This window comes from Cucurbita pepo, chromosome LG02 (genome assembly GCF_002806865.2).
Source record: "Cucurbita pepo subsp. pepo cultivar mu-cu-16 chromosome LG02, ASM280686v2, whole genome shotgun sequence".
Taxonomy (NCBI): domain Eukaryota; kingdom Viridiplantae; phylum Streptophyta; class Magnoliopsida; order Cucurbitales; family Cucurbitaceae; genus Cucurbita; species Cucurbita pepo.
Genome location: NC_036639.1, coordinates 4,367,073 through 4,386,636, shown reverse-complemented (window position 1 = coordinate 4,386,636; position 19,564 = coordinate 4,367,073). Strand labels below are relative to the sequence as shown.

The 19,564-nt window shown below is 36.7% G+C and overlaps 2 protein-coding genes across 3 annotated transcripts; one reads left to right on the top strand and one right to left on the bottom strand.

Moving 5' to 3' along the window:
• Positions 1-16,382, top strand: LOC111788399 (serine/threonine-protein kinase svkA-like). 2 transcript variants are annotated; one of them, XM_023668732.1, is made up of 21 exons: positions 1-232; positions 621-913; positions 1,817-1,873; positions 6,889-6,916; positions 6,989-7,111; positions 8,775-8,886; positions 9,199-9,236; positions 9,337-9,390; positions 9,795-9,863; positions 10,014-10,130; positions 10,248-10,316; positions 10,871-10,950; positions 11,239-11,361; positions 11,466-11,712; positions 12,173-12,265; positions 12,353-12,520; positions 12,961-13,091; positions 13,166-13,298; positions 15,306-15,430; positions 15,517-15,696; positions 16,196-16,382. In XM_023668732.1, exons 2-21 carry the CDS (start codon positions 819-821, stop codon positions 16,233-16,235), a joined length of 2,082 nt encoding a protein of 693 aa, XP_023524500.1. In that variant the 5' UTR covers positions 1-232; positions 621-818; the 3' UTR covers positions 16,236-16,382. The 2 variants fall into 2 exon arrangements, with proteins under 2 accessions (XP_023524500.1, XP_023524502.1); XM_023668734.1 differs by lacking the exon at positions 1-232 and having other exon boundaries at positions 894-913; positions 6,978-7,111.
• A 391-nt stretch (positions 16,383-16,773) lies between these two features.
• On the bottom strand, positions 16,774-19,510 carry LOC111788894 (PRA1 family protein H-like). The gene is made up of 4 exons (XM_023669464.1): positions 18,839-19,510; positions 18,200-18,336; positions 17,204-17,275; positions 16,774-17,129 (listed from the first exon to the last, which is right to left on the bottom strand). The coding sequence occupies exons 1-4, from the start codon at positions 19,267-19,269 to the stop codon at positions 17,059-17,061; spliced, it is 711 nt and encodes a 236-aa protein (XP_023525232.1). The 5' UTR covers positions 19,270-19,510; the 3' UTR covers positions 16,774-17,058.
• Between the last annotated feature and the right edge of the window lie 54 nt (positions 19,511-19,564).

Below are 19,564 nucleotides of genomic sequence, written 5' to 3'. Positions count from 1 at the left end.
ATAGAGAAAGAAGAAATCGAAGGAAGAAAAAGAGAAAAAAAAGAAGAAAGAAGAAGAAGCGAGAGGGGAGCGAAGGGTAGTTCCCATTAAAACCAACAAAATTTCTCTTTGATTTCGCAGTCCTCGCCAACCCTCTCTCTGCAAATTGACAGAGTGCAAAGGAGGAAGAGATCTATGGTGTAATTGCTCAGAAACCACTTCTTCCTAACATCGCTTTGAATCGCATTCTTGGGTAAGTTTCAGAATCTCAATCCGTGAACAAATTGATTGCAATTGAATTTCACAAATTAAAGACTCCGTTTTCAAGCCACTTCTTTGTTGTTGTTGTTGTTGTTGTTGTTGTTGTTGTTGTTGTTTCACTTTCGATGTTGACCTTTTCCCCCAGTGTTTCTCATTGTGTTGGTCTGTCGCCATTGCGTATCTTAGTTCCTCCAACCCGTTACATGTCTATTGTTGAGACCCTCTTGCTTTACTTTGGGTTCAAGGGATACTATGCATTGTCTTATGTTTATGTCAATTGTTATTTTCATGAATTTGGATTCTGTTTTGTTGTCAAATTCATGGTTTGGTTGGTGGTAGATAATTTTGTATTAATTTGGTGTTTTCCAATGCTATTCCAGATTTGATATTTGAGGCTGCAGTTGGGATTGGTAAAGACAAATTTTGGTCGTGAATTTGGGGTTGCCGGTTGGATTGTTTGTTCAAGAAATGAGGGAAATCTGGAGATGAGATGGTTGAGTTTGTCTCAAATTGTGGTTCAGTTTGGCAATCTAGTGTGTGCGAAGTGGGTAAGAGGTGAAAAAGATTGCTAGCATAAAATGTCTGACGTAGCGAGTATAGCAGAGGCGGTCGCAGCAAGGTTTAGTTCTTTGGAGCTTATTGGAAGAGGATCTTTTGGTGATGTATACAAGGGGTAAGCTTCGGTTCTGTTTTTATATCTGTGATTCAGAGCATTGTAATCTGTTACACCCTTTATCTTTTGGTCTGCTCAATTAAATAAGTGACTGGCGAGTCAGAAAATGGCTTTATGTGATCTTCAAACTAGTGTGGGTTTAGATAAGTATACACTTCTTTGCTCATTTAGAAGCCTCAACATGGATATGACGCAACACGGATATGATTGACTTTGCTCACTTAGAAGCCTCGGATATGGATATGACATAACACAGATACGATTGATTTGTCATTTTTTAATAAACTAGGACAGGGATAATGCAAGGATGCATCTATTTAAATATACATTTTAAAAGCTATACACAAGAATGAAATTTGGTCATGAAGCTTATTCATTTTTATACCAAAAGAACAAGTGTTCCATGTATTATCCTTTCCAAATATATAGTTTTTGTTTCACATATAAGTATTGATATGGTTATACCTTTTAGCATTTATATACTCAAAAAACGAATTGTGTCGTTTTCGTGCTGGACACATGTCAGAGTGTCTCACGTATAAGCATTAATAAGTGTTGGACTTAGTGTGTGACACATGATCTATTGTGCTAACAAGTATCTTATACATGTTCGACGAGTGCTGGAGTGCATGTTACCCAAATTGTAGGGTCTATACTTAGCTGCATCGCTGTTACTTTAATTCCAATTAAAGTTGAAGGAAAGGTTATTTAATAAAAAGTTCAGTCATCCTTTTTGTAACCTAAGGTGGCGAAGCTGGATGGTTTCTCAAGTTATTTCTTTTTTGTTTCTTTTTCGGGAAGGGCGTGAGATACCAAGGCCTTTTCTTCTCTGCAATCAATTAGAAAATTAACTGGAAATGCTCATTGATCTAATCTCCTGATGCCTTTTGCATTTGCTTGCAGGTTTGACAAGGAGCTTAACAAAGAAGTCGCTATCAAAGTTATTGATTTGGAAGAATCGTAAGTACAGAGGTTGCTCTATATTTTTCACTGACGTTCATGATGAAATTCAAATTTAGAGCTCTTGTCTTAACAATGAATAGCATGTATGATTAAAAAACTTGGTGAATATTAAAATTGTTGTGTGGGACAAATTTTACCACATTCCTTGCTAAATAAGGTGAGTTTATCTTTAAATGAGGAGTTGTTTAATAATCCTCATTTATCTTTCGGTCTTTGGATGATTTTATTTTAATTTATTATTTTCTGTTCTAGTTGATTAGTGTTGCTCATTAGACTACGACTTTCCAATTTTGCTTTCTGTGCACTTGATAGTTTCTATGAGTCATAATTATATTATGATTATTTGTACTCCTGACATCAAATTATTGCTCACTGCAAGATCAGCATTGATATTATTATACCTTTTAGCCTCTTCCAAGAATTTGTAATGATTATTTTCTTTTAAAAGAAACTTATATTTCATTGATAAATGAAATTACAAAATATGGGAAGGAGAAATCCTTAAGCCAGCGGGAATTATAAAAGATCCTCCCCTTTAGAATAAGAATATTAAGACTGTAGTAGAAGAAGGTTGCATTTACACTAATGTAAAGCTACAAAAGGATGGAGTTCAAAAAAGTGTTAATGATTAATTGGAGCCTCTGAAAATATGGTTTTCCGGCTGTACTTGCTTCCATAAGAACACCCTGCTAATGTTGATCCATAAGGACTCCATGTTAATGTTGATCCATTGAGCTTTTTTTTTTCCCCTTATAAAGGTGACCACAAACATGTATGCAAGATAGTACATCATCTTGTTAGGAAGAGCCCTGATGCCCTTGAAAGTGCGTAGAATGATGTAACAAATTTTTTTTAGCCAACGAGCAGGCTAAAAACAAATGGTTATAGACACTTCCCTAACTTTGGTGGGGGGTTTTCCATGTATATTACATAACTTGTATTTCCTTTCTTTGCTCAACCAAAAAGAAAAAAATGGGAAGTCTTTAACAAATTCATCCACATTGTATGGACAATTTTTTTTATTTTTTTTTTATAGTGACAATTTCATTGATGGTTGAAATACACAAGAAGGATGTGTTATCCATAATGTTTACAAAAAACCTTCCCAATTTACAATAAGAGAAATGTGACTACAGGAAATAAAAGTATTAGACAATATACATTAAGATATAGCGTGATAAACATTGTCGAAGAGCTTTCTATAAGTTTGTGTCCTCTCCGTGCATATTCTTTAATTTTTCGTTCCATAGATCTCAAAAGACAACCAAAATGAGATTTTTCCATAGCAGAGCTTTTGCATTCATGAAAGGGTAGTACGTTAAGGCCATGTCCAATAAATCCTTTACCTCCTTGGAAAAAGGCGTGTTTCCTCCATCACCCACCCTATGGAAAATTCGGTTATTGATGAGGTTTTGGTGTTTCAAATGTACTTCCATGGCCCCTTTGCAGAAGATGGAGGGGATCGATTTGTATGTGATGTAGAAGTATATCTATCCTTTATAAGTTTTCACCACAAGGCGTTGTCTTCGTGATAATATCTCCACATTCATTTCATGAGGAGAGCTTTATTTTTCAGCTTTGTTGAAAGTAGACCAAGTCCTCCCTTGTATGCTTGGAGGTTTATAATATCTCGTCGAACAAGGCATGAGCCATCTTTTTATAAATAGTTTCTGAATAATCTTTCTATCCATAGCCCCTCTTTGTGGCATTTTGAACAAAGACATGTATTTAGTGGATAGGTTGGACAGTGTAGCTTGTATTAGGGTGAGCCTTTCGAAGTATAACATGATGACCATGTTCATCCCTTTTTTCTATTTTTCAATAATGGTCTTCCAGAAGGAGAAGAATTTCTGGTTCCCATGGAAGGATAATTCTAGGTACATATTCGGCCATTTACCATTTTAACAACCAAATCTGCTAGCAAAGTCTTTGATAATCTCTGCTAGCAAGGTCTTTGATAATCTCTGCTAGCAAGGTCTTCGATAATCTCTGCTAGCAAGGTCTTCGATAATCTTTGTGCCAATATTGATACCCATAATTTCTGTTTTTTGGAGATTGATATATTGTTATGAGAATCTTTTGTAAGTTTTTACATGCTTTTTTCTTGGAGGAGACATCTAACAAATCAAAGAAGAGGATTGTGCCATTCGCAAACTAAAGGTGGTTGGTGCATAAGCCTTTATTTCCAACCTTAAAGCCTTTTATCTACCCTTTATGTTTGACCTTGGCGAGTAAGTGACTGACGTAATCCATTACCATTATGAAAAGAAAAAGGGATAGTCGTTCCCCATGTCGAAGACCTCGTGGGCATGAATCTTCCCTCTCGGTCTTCCATTTATGATGATGGAGAAGTTTTGTGGATGAAATGCTACCTTTTATCACCCTCGTCACTTTGGGCCAAAGACTTTTGCTATAAGAATGTTTTCGAGGAAAGTCCAATCGACCATGTCAAAAGCTTTTTCCAAGTCAAGTTTGATGACTACACCTTTTTGTTTCTTTCTTTTCCATTCATCTATAAGTTCATTCGCCATGAGGGATCTATCGAGGATCTGCCGTCCTTCTACGAAAGTTGTATGTTGCCTAGTAATCATTAAAGGTAGGATCATTTTAAGACGCTCTGGTTGGCACTCTTGCTATGATTTTGTATTGTTCAATCGTAAGACTTGTGGGTTGAAAATCTGCGACAGCACATCCTTTCACTTTGCGATCAAATAGATGTATGTTTCATTTAGGCTGGCGTTGATAATTTCACATCTTGGAACACTCTCATGATATCGGCACTCAAAATGTTCCAACATTTTTAAAGAAATTTTGAGGCAAAACCATCAAGTCTTGGAGTTTTGTCGGAGCCCAGGAGCTATATCGCCTTCCCTACCTCTTCCTCGGTAAAAGCAACCTCAAGGGATGTTGCTTGTTGTTGATCGATTGGGCTCTAGTCAAGATTGTGGGGAAATTTGATGAGGGTATTGTCCTTTGTATGTAAGGGTGTGTAAAAGGACAAATTCTAATACAATTTCATTTTCGTTTACTAAACTTCTACCTTGTGTCGATAGAATTTCCGCAATGGCACTCTTTCATTTCATTGAAGTCACGTTACGATGGAAAACTTTAGAGCTTATGTCGTCCTCCTCTAGCCATCGTTTTTTTTTACATTTTTGTCTTCAAGATTGCTCTTCCTTTGTTGTCAACAGAAATAAGTTTTGTTTTCATAAGCATTTTTGTGTGTGTTGAACTAATGTGATAGAGCTAGTTTCCTCCATTTGATCAAGGAGAGCAATTTGAGTTAGAAGTTGGTTTCTTTTAACCTCATTGTTCCATTTCTTTAGGACTTTTTTTTAACATTTTAAGTTTGTTGATGAAACTATGCCCCAACCATCCATGGAGGGGCGTGTTCTTTCACCCGTATTCTACCATTGACAAAAACTCAGAATGGTTCAGTCACATATTCTAGAAACGGAAGGGCGAGAGGCCCCATTTATAACAGCCCTTGGAAAGTACAATGGGATAATGATAAGATATAGATCTATTCAGTCTTTGAACACCGACAAATTTTTCGAGGAAACATTTTGTAGCCAGAAATCTATCGATGATGTCAGGGTGGGTGCCATCTGTTGTTTGACCAAGATAGAGACCATTATTGAGGGAAAGGTCAATGAGTTCAACTTTTCTTATTAAGTTATTGAAGTGTCTCATGCCTCTAGTGACTCTTTTGCTGAATTTTTCATGTGCCCGCCGAGAGATATAGAGACCATTACATTGTATGGACAGTTTACTGATCAAGATTGAATCTTCTTGGTTATTTATTGGAATGATTCTAGGATGCATGTTGTATGAGTGGGTAAAACTGATTATAAGAGCGGCCATAGACCAGATGGGAGCTTTCTCAATGTCAACATTTAATGCTATTGCTAAGTAAAAAAAAAAAAAAGAAAAAAAGAAAAAAAGAAGCTATTGCTTTGTTTTTGGAAGGGTACTCTTGCTTCAAATGAGACCTATGTCATGGAACTTTCCTTGTATTGCATCTGGGGATTATTTTGCTTTCTATAACTTGAATGTGCAAGTAATTTGACCAGAGTCCTATAATCTGGTTTTATTTGATACTTGTAATTGTTACCAGTTTGGTTCTGATGAAAAATGGTAGCATAACATCCGCAAGAAGCTAGCAGGTTATGTGAGGACAGGAATATATTGCTAGATTTACCTATATAGTGGATAGTATAGGTTGCTTGGGACTGAGAGGATTGAAAAAGAATTTGTCATGGTATATATATAGCTTGCTTGAATCCAAATGCCGATACAGATTCATTGGTTCTATAGCTATACTTAAAGTTCATTATGAATGTCTCAACTCAAAGTTCCTGTAAATTTGGGGTACTTTGCTGTTTGTGTATGATTATTTTAATGGCTGTCACCAACCACATGCAGAGAATCTACCTGAGAAGCATGCCAGGTATGAAGGAAAGAGGGGTGTCGTGTTTTCACCCTTCCCTTCATGATAGGAAGAGATGTGATGTTGGATTATAATCTTGGCTTAAATTCTATGTTACTTTTTTGTTATTTACTTTGCCTTGTAGGCGAGGCGACTATTGAAGAAAATATATCTGATCTTATTTATTAGTTTGCTTGGAATTAGCTATTGTTGACGAAGATTTCTGGAAATTGATAATAATGTTTGGGGTAACTTTATTAGCAATAAAATATTTCCATGTTCATCGTGTTACATTATCTTGCATGTGTAACACTTTTACTGGATAAAAAAAAAATGTAGCCGACTGACATGCTATGTTTTTACTTGCTATTCATTTAATATCCTTGAACTGGAATTTTGTATGCATTGGAGGATAGGATGATTCTTCTTCACATCTCCATTTCATTTTTTTTTTTTCTTATACAGATGTAGTAATTGGTTTCCCTTTTGAATTGTTCATTTATTTAGTTCTAGTCTTCCAATGTTTTGTGGACTTCCTTTTCTGTGATGTTGCTAAATTTGTTTTTGAATAAATCTTCTGCAGTGAGGATGAAATTGAGGATATTCAGAAGGTATAAATTAACTGGCGAGTTAAATGAATTCGGTGAATGCTTTGGTGCTAATCTACCTCAGTTTTGTGCCAGGAAATTTCTGTTTTGTCACAATGTCGATCGCCCTATATTACTGAGTATTATGGTTCTTATCTCCACCAGACGAAGTTATGGATAATAATGGAATATATGGCTGGGGGCTCTGTTGCAGATCTGGTAAGTCTCTATTTGGCGTCTTGCTCCACTCCTAATACAGAAGTATACTACTAACCTATTAATAAACTACACAAAATTTAATTTGAAATGGGCCTAAAATCTAGCTCTAAAAATGCTCAAACTCAGAGTTTCAAGTACCAAATCATGGCGACAAAACCAAATATCTAAGGAAGTGCTCAATGAGCTCCCATACCTAACTAAAAGCATCCAATCCAGCATGAAAAACCAGTAAGTCTCATCCAGCCACAATACTTCCATAACAAATCACAAGTCTTTAGCGAAATAGCAGCATTTCAGAATATCATATGTTGTAAAGGTAAAAGCGAAACAATTGCATGGGGAATAATTTAGGAGTATATTAGTTAGCCTAGAAATTGTCTCAATAAAAGAGAGTGAAGAGAAAAGGAGGCAAGACTTTTGAGCATTTGGTGTTAAATGGTAGCCTTCTAAAAAGCCTTGGATTTACAAAATTGTAAACAGGATGGACATCAAAGCTTTTGGAACAACTTAATTTGTTGCTGTAAACTAACCGTATTTAAGGTTACTCATATTTAGTTTCTTTTGAACAAGAAACAAAACTTTTTATTGAATAAATGAAAAAAAGACTAATGCTCGAGAGATACAAAATCCACAAGTGAGTGAAAAAAGAACAAAATGAATAACAAAAATAACATAAACACGCCCCAATATTGAACTAAAAAGCTGAATAGAACCAGCTTGCGGTGATCTTGTGGAGATTTTGTTCTATGGCTCAATCTTCTGGAATTTGAATTCGATATCCATCTCAAGTATTTAATAGGGGAGAGAGGTGTTCATAGGCTAGATTGAGTTAAAGAGACTTTTTGGACTTAGCCCAATTGTTTGAGACGCACATTGTCCAACTAAAATACCCTATATAGCTGATAGGATTAGCCAACCCAATCATAAAAAGTTTGGATTGATTTGGGTTATTTGAGTTAATTTTTCAATAATTTGCCAAAACATAGTAATAATGTTAGTTATAAGCATTTGTCTTCTCATTGAAACAAACTTAAAATAAATATAATATGTCAATTTATCGCAAGTAAAACTGATGTCTTTTAATTATTAATAAGTACGGGTTAACCCAAATTAATTTTAGAAGCATCCATGAAACTACTCAATTCTTTTTGTTTAAATGTATTTGATCTTAACTCAACCCGCATAGGTTTTCAATTTATTAGATGTAATCTTTTGTTTCTTATAAAAAAAGGTTTTGTTCGGAAAAAAGTCTGCCCTTGTTCCTAAGTCCCGAACTTTGGAGACATCAAGAGTTTTCCCCATTAAACTCACCCAAATGTTCAAACACGCAACTTCTGAGTAGCTGTTATTCAGAGACTGTGGGCCTTAAGCCAATAGAGCCACCCCTTCAGGGCTTTGGTCATTAGGTTTTTTGAACACCACTAAAAACCATAGTAGGTCCAAAATTCTTCTTGGCATGCTTGATACTCCTACATAATTGCAATCCATCAAATTTCTATTTGAAACTCTACTAAGAGTGTTAGAAATTTCTATGCAGTGAACTGCATGGTTCGACTTCTCTCGTGTCAATATAGTTCTGTTTGTATTTGAGACGTCATTCATTGTACTATGTCTTTATTGCAATAACTTCAAATATGTTGGCTAACTTTTCATAATTCTGCAGCTGCAAACCGGGCCACCCCTTGATGAAATGTCAATGGCATGCATTCTACGGGATTTGCTGCATGCAATTGATTATTTGCACAGTGAAGGAAAAATCCACAGGGACATTAAAGGTTTTCTTTCTTCTTCACAACTCAATTAATTTGTATGCAATTGATTATTTGCACAGTGAAGGAAAAATCCACAGGGACATTAAGGGTTTTCTTTCTTCTCCACAACTCAATTAATTTGTAAAATTAACTGCTCATCATCCATGAAGGTGGTGATAATCCCCATTCCTAGCCCTCCCACCACCTCCTGCAACAAGGGGAAAATGGAAAAGAAGAAAAAAAAAAAAAAAAAAAAANAAAGAGTTAATAGGCAACTTCTATAAATGAGTTTCACTTCTATGTTAGTCTTTTGAAAGATTGTATTTTACTTTGCAGCGGCAAACATTTTACTGAGCGAAAATGGTGATGTTAAGGTAAGATTTTTTCACGATAAAAAGGTCTTGTGTGAGCCTTGATTTAACTGTTAAGATGGCTGAGTTTTGCTTTAAAGGGCTAAAAGTTTAATTCCTACAGGTTGCAGATTTTGGTGTTTCTGCTCAATTAACAAGGACAATATCAAGGAGAAAGGTAGAGAATGATGTGAAATATTGAACTTCGTTCATTATTATTTTGTTCTTTTCCTCACGTTATTAGAATTATGTAATTTTTCCAATGAGGCTTCTTACCACTCTTGGCTGGCTGGTTGTTGGGAGAATTTTAGCTCCTTCTTCTCCTGCTATTTCTTTCCTTGTTAGATCCATAAAATATTTTCTTATAATCATTATTAGAAGTAATATGAAAGTTTTTGGTAAATTCTTTCTGTTTGTAAAATTTTGCTTGTAAAGAGTTGCTTTCTTGTTTGTTTTTACTGTATAAATATTTGCTGATTTTATTATTCTGGACTATTTTTTCCCCTTTATCCACCTTCTAATGCTATTGGATGATATCTTCTAAATTTTATGTGTTACCTATCACTGATTTCATAACCACAGACATTTGTAGGAACTCCATTCTGGATGGCGCCAGAGGTTATTCAGAATTCTGAAGGATACAATGAGAAGGTATGTACTCAGAACCATATTTGGCGTTTTCATGGTTTAATTGGTTCTAAGATAACCACACTTCTCAATACTTGATTCTTCGTTCACTATGTTTCCAGTTCTCATATCTTGAGCAAGCATTGCAATCCTATCACATTTTACTTGATGCAGGCAGACATCTGGTCTCTAGGAATCACTGCTATTGAAATGGCAAAAGGGGAGCCTCCACTTGCTGATCTTCATCCCATGCGAGTTCTTTTTATCATACCTCGAGAAAATCCACCTCAGGTTCACTTAATAACTCTAGACTCAGCACTTTTCATGACAACAGTGAACTCCTGGTATGAAATGGTTTAGTGTCATTTTTCATGACATAGTAGCTTTTGTGGTGTGTTTTCTGAGCAGTTGGATGAACATTTTTCTCGCCCTATGAAAGAATTAGTGTCACTGTGTCTGAAGAAAACACCTGCTGAGGTAAAGCATTATTCTTCTCTTATGCACTGGTTCCATGTTTTGGTTGAATTCTTTTCAATTTGTGGTATATATAATTATCAAATCAACTTTTTTTTTTGTTAGTAGAGTGTGAATGTACGATTTTTCTAGGAAGTTATGCGGTTGAAATTCAAATGATTACAAGTCACAAACTAGTGTTTCTATGAAATGAACATGAATGACACAGTGGGCACGTGTATAGTGATTCTTCAATTACTTTCGTACAGTACTTAAATGGTAGGTCAATATGTTGCAATTGGTTGATAATGTTAGGGATTTACAGGTTTTTTTTCCTTAATCTTTTTTCAATATTCATTATAAGAAATCAGGAGCTACTTGAAAGTCAACCCAAAATGTGCTAAACGTATCAATATTTGAGGCATTCTTAGGTTATTTTTAAGGCTCTCAGGATTTGTATTGAATAATAATTCATCCTTTTCTTTCTCATTCTCCTTAATGTATATGCTCTTCCTTCTATTATGCGATTATATTTGTTTGTATTTGTCTCTTGTATCTTTTTGCTCTTTTAATTTCAGAGGCCCAGTGCCAAAGAGCTTCTGAAGCATCGGTTCATTAAGAATGCCAGGAAGAGTCCTAGGCTTCTGGAGAGAATAAGGTCTGTCATACTTGATTTCTGTTACTTTTATAGGGTAGTTCTCTGATAATTGCTTTACCATGTTTTTGTTCTTTTTCCCTTTCTTCACTGTTTATTTCTTCTAAATTTTTGGTGTCCTAGGCATGGATAAGGAATTTGGTGTTCCTTTACTCCATGTTTGCTAATGTATAGGCCATAGTTCCTACATTTATGTGTTAATGCTTCTGAAGAATCGAGGAAACCCAAATGATATAAAGTTGTCTTTGTAAGAGGTGATGCATCAGTTATCTTATTTGTTGATCTTGATAGAGAACGTCCAAAGTACCAAATAAAGGAAGATGTAGAGACACCAACTAATGGTCCTAGAGGTATGGATGAAATGGACACGGTGAAAGTATCAAGAAATTTAAGAGAAGAAACTGTTCGTGCCAGGTGGGTAAACCAAATATATACTTGTGTCCTGTTAAAGAAAAAATGCCGAACATTGTTGATGCCACACTCGTGAGCTGTTTAATTCTTACTACTTATAATTGCAGCAACCAGAGTAAAACTCCTAAGAATGCGGGATGGGACTTTAGCATTGGGGGACCACATAGTACAGGTACTGTTCGAAGTGTAAAACCACCTCAAGTTGGGGAAAGAAAACCAGAAATTCCTTATGGTCAGGCTGCGCCTAGTAGAGTTGCAGAGAGCGGTAACTGGCTAGCTGCATCTGGAAATGCACCACGTGACATAGCAGAAAGCACTAGAGATTCATACAATACCGGGAATGCTAGTGAAGATGTAAATTCTCCTCTTTTTCAATTTCTCTTTGCTTGAAGTGCTCTTGCATTCATATTTGCTAGTTCGTCAATCAGCTAGATTATTAGGAGCTTGCTTGACAACAGAAATCATGACCTCACTTGTCCCAGAAGTTTGCTAAATAAAATTAGTGCATCATAAGGATTTGAATTAAATGATATCTCCTTTATAATATGAATAATTGAGTAAAAAGCTGGATATTTAATATAATCATCGATGCAATTGTAGGTTCAAAGTAAATCTATCTGCAATAGCAAGGCTTCAAGGACCTTTATTTGTTCCAGAAGTTCTAAATTATCCTTGCTATTGCAGCCGAGTTTAGTAAGGAAACCTGCAACAAAAAAAAAAAAAAAAAAAAAAAAAAAAAAAAAAAAAAAAAAAAAAAAAAAAAAANTTCTTCTTCTCCTTATTATTATTTTTATTTTCAATGCTTAACTTCCAGGAAGAGTTATCTGTAAGTGGTTCAGGAACTATTGTGATTCGGTCTCCCAGGGGATCTAATGCATCTACTCAATTTCATAATGAAAACAATCCGGTAGAATTTTCTTAAATATAATGATGCTCTCGATCGTTTTGAGCTTTGCTATGCACATTTGGTTAAGAAATCAACGATGTGATGCAGTCTGGAAGTGCACAAGCATGTTTTGAGGACACATCCCTTAGTGGTACTATTGTTATGCGTGGTGAACGTGATGATTCTGATTCTCCTCGGACTCCTAAATCCAGATTGGGAATTCAAGAAAAAACTTCAAGTTTGTCTCCTGAAGATAGTGCATTTAACCTTGCGGAGGTTGCTTTTAACTCTACTGATTTGTGTTATCATCATTATTCAATGTAGCTGTTACTGTTGGTTTTATTATATTGCTACTAATTTATATTCAGTCGGGTTGATTTAATTAGTTGTAGGCCAAAACATGCGTTTTTAAGATTGACATGAGTATTCTTTTGTTATCCTGGTAAGGGCAAATAGGTGGAGGTTGGATTTAAACATGGCAAGTATCTTCCCTTTTTAAATGCATCTTTTTGGTAATTTTTTGTTGAAGTTCTGAGATCATGTATTTACGATCGCAATCCTTACTCATTTAATTTAGCATTTTGGTTTTATAGTAGAATTTAAATGTATCTCCAAAAAAAAAAAAAAAAAAAAAAAAATNTTCCTTGCTAGCACACAAATCAAAATATGCTCCAGTGCTGTACAGTTACTAATTATGACCTGTTTGATGACTGTAGGCAAAGGCTGCAATTCAAGCAGCAGGATTGAAGAGAGCTAATGCAAGGGAAAGATCAGCTCGCCCTATACACAGCGACAGGAAGGAAAATAGAAGAACAGAGCAAACAGTGAGTAGCTCTGACTCTTCGAGGTACATCTAAGTAATTGCCAAAATAAATTTTGCTCCTCTGAATGTCGTCTGTGCCTGATATCAATAATTTTCAGGCATTCTCATGAATTCTTCGATGCACCAAGAGCATTGCCAAAACCTTCTTTATCAAGTGATAATGAAGAATTTGCAAAAATAGCCTCGGGTTCTGCACCTTTATCGATGTTGTTTATGCCATCCTTGAAAGAGGTAAGAGCTGATTGGAGTTCATAAGTTTATTGCATTGAATTATGTGCAGCCAATATCTTGCTGATCTAGTGATTTTTCTGCATTAGTAATATCTGCGACAGCTGCATGATACTTTTGTGAAGTGTGTTCCATCTTGTTATGCTCTCTTTCCTGTTTTTTGAATAATCCTTTGTCTACTACGTCTTTGGTAGAGCTTATCTACTCTAAATTGGTTTTACTTCCAATTAAAATAAGAGATTTATTGAGAAATTTGAGTTTCTCATCTCTCAACTATTAGCTTCTTCTACTTTCACCAACATCCTATCTCACTTTCCGTTCGACCTCTTGTGGTCCAAACTGCCACAACATTTTGTGAAGCATTTCAAGTCTTTCCTGGCCATGTTTAATGACGACACTGATTTCTCTCCTACTTTTATTTATTTTCTTGACAATTGGTTATTCCACGTCTTAAAAAACTTGCACATATTACATATTGCCATATGTAAACTAAATTCATGTATTTCTTTCTTATCTGACCTCGGCTTTCTCTCTTCTTTCATAATAGCAAGCTGTTGGGTAGTTCGGCTTTTTACTAACACATCATTCACATACACTTCCATGTTCTTATCGACCTACAGCTTGTTCACTAGCCTCTGGTGTAATCAGAGTGGAGCACCTCTCTTTATGGGCCTCCCTGTAATCAGAGTGGAGCACCTCTCTTTATGGGCCTCCCTGCATCGACTTTTTCTTAGTCTCAACCATGCCCCCTATCTACTTTTGTTCTTTTTAAAGTGTTACGTGCTGTTGGTTGTGAAAGATCCAAGGATTTTCACAAGCTGTAGGGCTTTCTTCTTCTTGTCTTCTAAATGTTGGGCCACTCCCATCTAAACTTGGCACCCTTGCAGCAAAAGACGGAATTCAACCTCGATAGCCTACTTTGGTCCACTGATAAATTTTCCAATTCCTTAACACATCATTAGAGATATTGGCTAACAGTGAGGTCAGAGTCCCAATTTTGAAGCAGTATTCTTTAACAGTTGGCCCGTGGTTAAAGGCCAAGAATTTCTCACATAGGGTGCTTCCTGCAAGGAGTGAGGAAAGTGAATTATTACTTTCTTTTTCCTGCTACCTTTAGCCCACTTCCTGATGGTATTGAACTATTGCCTTTTGGGCTGTCATATGAATGCCGCCTTTTCATTCTCCATTTCATCCCTCGCCATGCATTGATTGGAATCATCTCCATCTAGAATTGGTGTCTCCAACTTTGCAGATGTTGATGATTCATCCCTACAAAATGGTCTCCAGTAAAATTCTCCTCCTATGCTGCCAATGTATCCGAAACTACCTGTCCTTTCCCATCGCCTTTTGTTCTATTGAGCTGAAGTGTTCATGAAGAGAATTGGTCATGCACTCAGACACTAGCTCCACTGTCTTCTCCAGTGACCTGCTATCTTTTCTCATGTTTGTGTCAGCAGCTGTTACATAGAGGACTGGATCCTAGCGATTCTCCAGTGTCTTCACCTCAACCATTTCCAGGCGTCAAACTGCTCTGTGATACGATGAGAGAGCTGTTCTAAATTTGATTTACTTCCAATATATCAACAGAAATACAATGTTTGGAGGAGAAATTGAGTCTTCCGTCTCCCCATACTAGGTACTTCTTACCTTGGCATCCAATCTCCCTCCTTTCGTTATGATCAGATTTGCAGCTCCTTAAAAACTTGTAAATTTTACCTTTGCCCCACGCTAGCTTACTGACTTCATGACAAGGTTACTTATCCAACTTGGAATCTCTCTTCTTTCATCTTCCTACCTATTACTTGGATATACAAATTTAAGCCTGGGTCTCTCAATATCCTCATCCCTAGATAGGCCTTTTATGGTGCATTTATTGCACATGAGCTTTAGATTTGATTCCTTGGCAAATTGTTCTGTCAGAGTGATAACCAACGTGCACAATTCAACGACATTTATTTTCTGAGTACAAATGTGCTGAAAAGTGTAACCTCCTCTTACATGTCATCTCAGGTAGTTGCAGATGATTCGGAAGGATCACCTTCTCGCACTGTAATTAATGCACTTATAAATATGGAACGCGTAAAACCTGGATCATGTGAAGTTCTTGTTACCAAGTTGCTCCAGAAATTGGCCAGGTTTGTTAGTTCTTTCATTTTCTTAATCCCTCCCATGTCGCGCTATGTTAAGTTCTCATAATTAACTTCGAGAAACATCTCTGCAGTTCTGAGGAATCTTCACTGAAAAATTTACAAGACTTGGCCACTCGCTTATTCAACAAGGCAAAGACAGTTCCTGAAGATACACAAGATGTCGCCGATTCTGATAGCAGCAAAAAGCAATCGAACAAGGAACTTCATTCAAATTCTAATTTGAGCTCGCTTGCTAGATTTTTACTCTCCAGGTTTGTTTTATGGTAATTGTCATTCCTTTTTTTATCCAGTGGTAAAAAAATATTTGGTTCTACGCAAATAGAGTGATGCACTGTTTTCGTCTGTGCTATTTATTAGACTAGGGAATCTTCAGCTCATCCGTCACCCATTTCCTTTAGCCTCGCCCATATTCATCCACTTGGTTATGTATTTAGAATTGCACACCATAGAAAAACTGGAAAATTTCTAGAAACATGACATAAGATAAATTTTTGGCAAATCTGGCTAAGAAATATATTCTCACCTAAGAGATTAGAGGTTTGAATTCCTCAACTACACATTAGTGGACAAATAAAACTCGAGTATTCATATCAAGTTCTTGTAGAGTGACTAATAAAACATCATCAGGACGGACTAAAAACGCTTTACATTAGCAGATTTGAAAGTTAAAGAATTTTGGGAAGAAATCAAACATTGTTTCTGATTACTGCCAAATGGGCTTGAGCTAAACTGCATGGCTTTGTGAATCAGATGGCAAGGTCAGGTATCAAGGGATCTGAGTCCAGCTTGAAAGGGAGAAAGGTTGTGTATTTGTTTGATATTTTTTATTCTTGACGGTGCATTATTTGAGTTGATGTACATACGTGGTTGTCAGAAATGGTGTATTAATTATTAATTGGTGATTTTTGCTTATGAAATTTTTGTTTTGTTAGCAGCATTTCACATTTCTTTGAATATGGGTGCTTGCTATTCATTGCATTCACATTTGTAATACTGATACGAATAATTTACTCAAGTTATTATCCATCTGAAAATCAAGGACATTTTCATGCACATCGATATTGACTTCAACATTTCGAATCCTGCATATATATTGCATGGTTCTATTACTCCCGTAATTTTAAAATTTTCCAATTGTCCTTGATTTGTTTTTTTTTTTTTTTTAATTTTGGTTTATGTTATCATATATTGAACAGCACACGACATCCATGTAAACACCTCTGAATATATATTTTATATTAAAAATCTAGACTAGTTTGAATCATCCAAATACATTGTACTAAAAAAAGCTAAAATCTTCATCGCTTGGTATATTCATTAGCAGAATCGACAAGAACATCATTCATTTTCTACTAACATTATTATGGCTCTAGACAGGATTAGTAGTACCATTTTCAGGGATAATTGAAAATTAACTTTCTTTGAACTTAACATGCCAATACAGCTTCTACCCTCTGTGTTTTAATACAACGAATGCTTTTTGTACTTTAGAATGCAGAATTATTACCAGGCACTTTTTATCTTATCATAGATTCAGATGTGGGTACCTTGCAGCAAGCTTGCTCAAACATAGCTCACATATAACATTACAAATATTTGTTGTCTGTAGCTACCTATTTTCGACTCCCAGTAGATGGGGGCTTGGCGAGAGTCAGCTTCCGAAATGCAGCGTGCAAAATCATGCCTGCAAACGTTTCAAACGATAAGAATTACTGATGAAGAACTCTATTACATAGCATAGAAATGTTTCGGAGTCACCTGTATACCCAATACCGAGTGCACAGAAAATTGCCATTTGAAAGTTGGAAAATAAAAGGATAATGACAGTCACTGCAAAATATTATACTAGTTCAGTATTTGGAAGAAAAAAAGGATTATATACGATGATTACTGATGTAATGAACTGATAAGAGCAGCTCAAACAATTGTGGATCATGCATTGGTAATTTACTAAGTTTTGAAATAAATCTCAAAGGCTTCCAAATAGCGATCTGATCTGAATTAGTATGCAAAACTTTTACAAGATCAAATGCAGTGTAACAGTCCAAGCCCACCGCTAGTAGATATTGTCTTCTTTGGACTTTTCCTTCTAAGCTTCCCCTCAAGGTTTTTAAAACACGTCGGCTAGGGAGAGGTTTCCACACCCTTATAAAGAATGCTTCGTTCTCCTCCCTAACCAATGTGGGATCTCACAATCCACTCCTCTTCGGGACCAGCATCCTCGTTGACACTTGTTTCTCTCTCCAATCGATGTGGGATCTCACATTCCACTCCCCTTTGGGGCCCAACGTCCTCGCTGGCACACCGTTCGGTGTCCACACCCTTTGGGTCCTCGACGACACACCGCTCGGTAACTAGCTCTTATACCATTTGTAAGAGCCCAAGCCCACCGCTAGTAGATATTGTCCTCTTTGGACTTTCTCTTTCGAACTTCCCTTCAAGATTTTTAAAAGGCGTCTGCTAGGGAGAGGTTTCCACGTTCTTATAAAGAATGCTTCATTTTCCTCCCCAACCGATGTAGGGTCTCACATGCTCAGCCTACTCCGCTAACACATTGGCTCAATTTCTCAGAATACGGGACAATTGAGCTAATGTTATCAGTCATCTTAAAACGATAGATAGCCTTAGGCTTGTAATCTTAACCAAATGAAACAGTCAAAACAAGAACCATTCAAAAGCAGCAATTACGATAGATAGCCATAGGCATTATAGATGTGTATATGCAAAGTCCTACTTAAAAACGTTAAAACTCACCACACTGAGCAACGCGAACCAAACACTGCCAAACAACTGGATATTTGTCTAATCCCCACCTGTTGCAACAAAACTTAACAACGTCCCAAAGTGCCATACATGATATCAACCCAAGAAGGGCAACAGGCATCTGGTACCTGAAATCATCCACAACAAAATTTAAACATAAGAAACAAGGGAATGAACGAATAACATGACCAACTGATAGTGTTCGAGTTTAATGACCAACAAAAGCAATGGCTCTCTGTTCACTCAAATCACTTGAATCCACAAAAGGAAAACATAAGAAGAAACTGCAAGTGCCTTGATAGTTTCATCTAATCCAACCATTTCGAATAGCTCAAAGCCAATCCACAATTTGTAATGCACAGAATTTACACTGGGATTGGCATTGGAGTAGGCTTCAACAATCCAATCAAACAACTAAAGCCATCACCGTATCTAAACAAAATGCTTTTAACAAACCAATTTGTTCGCAGCTTCCACTGTTCTCCTCTTCATGAAAAACCAAACAGAACCCAATACGCAACCCCCATGAAAATCAACAACTTCAAGAACAGAATGTACACCCACCAATAAAATCCAATAACGAGAGAGAGAGAGAGAGAGAGAGAGAGAGAGAGAGAGAGAAGAACATACAGCGTGCAGACAAAGAAGAGAACAAACAGGGACGCGTAATTGCGAGCATAGCGTTTAGCATTCTCATGGGCTCTTAGACGAGCTTGAGCCGGCGAAGAAGGAAACGAGTACGACTCAAAAGACCCAATAAATCCAGAAGTCCAGGAGGGGGTTGGCCCAGAGAAATCCGCAGCAGAGAGCTTGGCAAAGGGGTTAAGGGTGAAAATGGAGAAAAGGGTCACGATTCGAGAGAAAAGGGAGATGAAGAAACCAGTAGCTAAAGGGGTGGTGGGGGCGGAGGTGGATGTGATGGGGGCAGCAGCGGCGGAGGAATGACGGTGGACGTCAGAGGTGCGCTGATCGATAATTTCAAGGTAGCCGGAATCGCGAAGCCATGAATCGAAAGCACCGTCAGGGACGCTGAGGGAAAGTGGGTTGGGTGAGAAACTCATTCGTAATCCAAGCAACAAAATCAAGGGATTCAGAATCAGAAGAGAGAATTTGAGAAAATGGGTTATATATAAAGGGGAATTGTAATGGCCTTGTGGTTGAAGATTGTTGGTTCCAGATTCTTGTTTTATTCTGTTTTGTTGCAGATTGATGGAGGTGTCTCGTGATTTCTCCTCCGTCTTGCCAATCAAATCATCAACGCCACGGTTCAGATTCCCGGCGGGCCCGGCGTCCGGGTTATTGGGTTCTTCTTTTGACTACAAAAATACTATTTTTTTCAATAATATTCTTAAATTC

Coding starts and splice junctions, on each gene's coding strand:
- LOC111788894 (XM_023669464.1), bottom strand. CDS start 19,269: ATGAGTTTCTCACCCAACCCACTTTCCCTCAGCGTCCCTGACGGTGCT. Junction 18,337..18,838: donor CTCTTCTTTGTCTGCACGCT/GTATGTTCTTCT, acceptor GGATGATTTCAG/GTACCAGATGCCTGTTGCCC. Junction 17,130..17,203: donor ACTCGGTATTGGGTATACAG/GTGACTCCGAAA, acceptor AAACGTTTGCAG/GCATGATTTTGCACGCTGCA.
- LOC111788399 (XM_023668732.1), top strand. CDS start 819: ATGTCTGACGTAGCGAGTATAGCAGAGGCGGTCGCAGCAAGGTTTAGT. Junction 11,362..11,465: donor GAAGAAACTGTTCGTGCCAG/GTGGGTAAACCA, acceptor TTATAATTGCAG/CAACCAGAGTAAAACTCCTA. Junction 12,266..12,352: donor TTCATAATGAAAACAATCCG/GTAGAATTTTCT, acceptor GATGTGATGCAG/TCTGGAAGTGCACAAGCATG.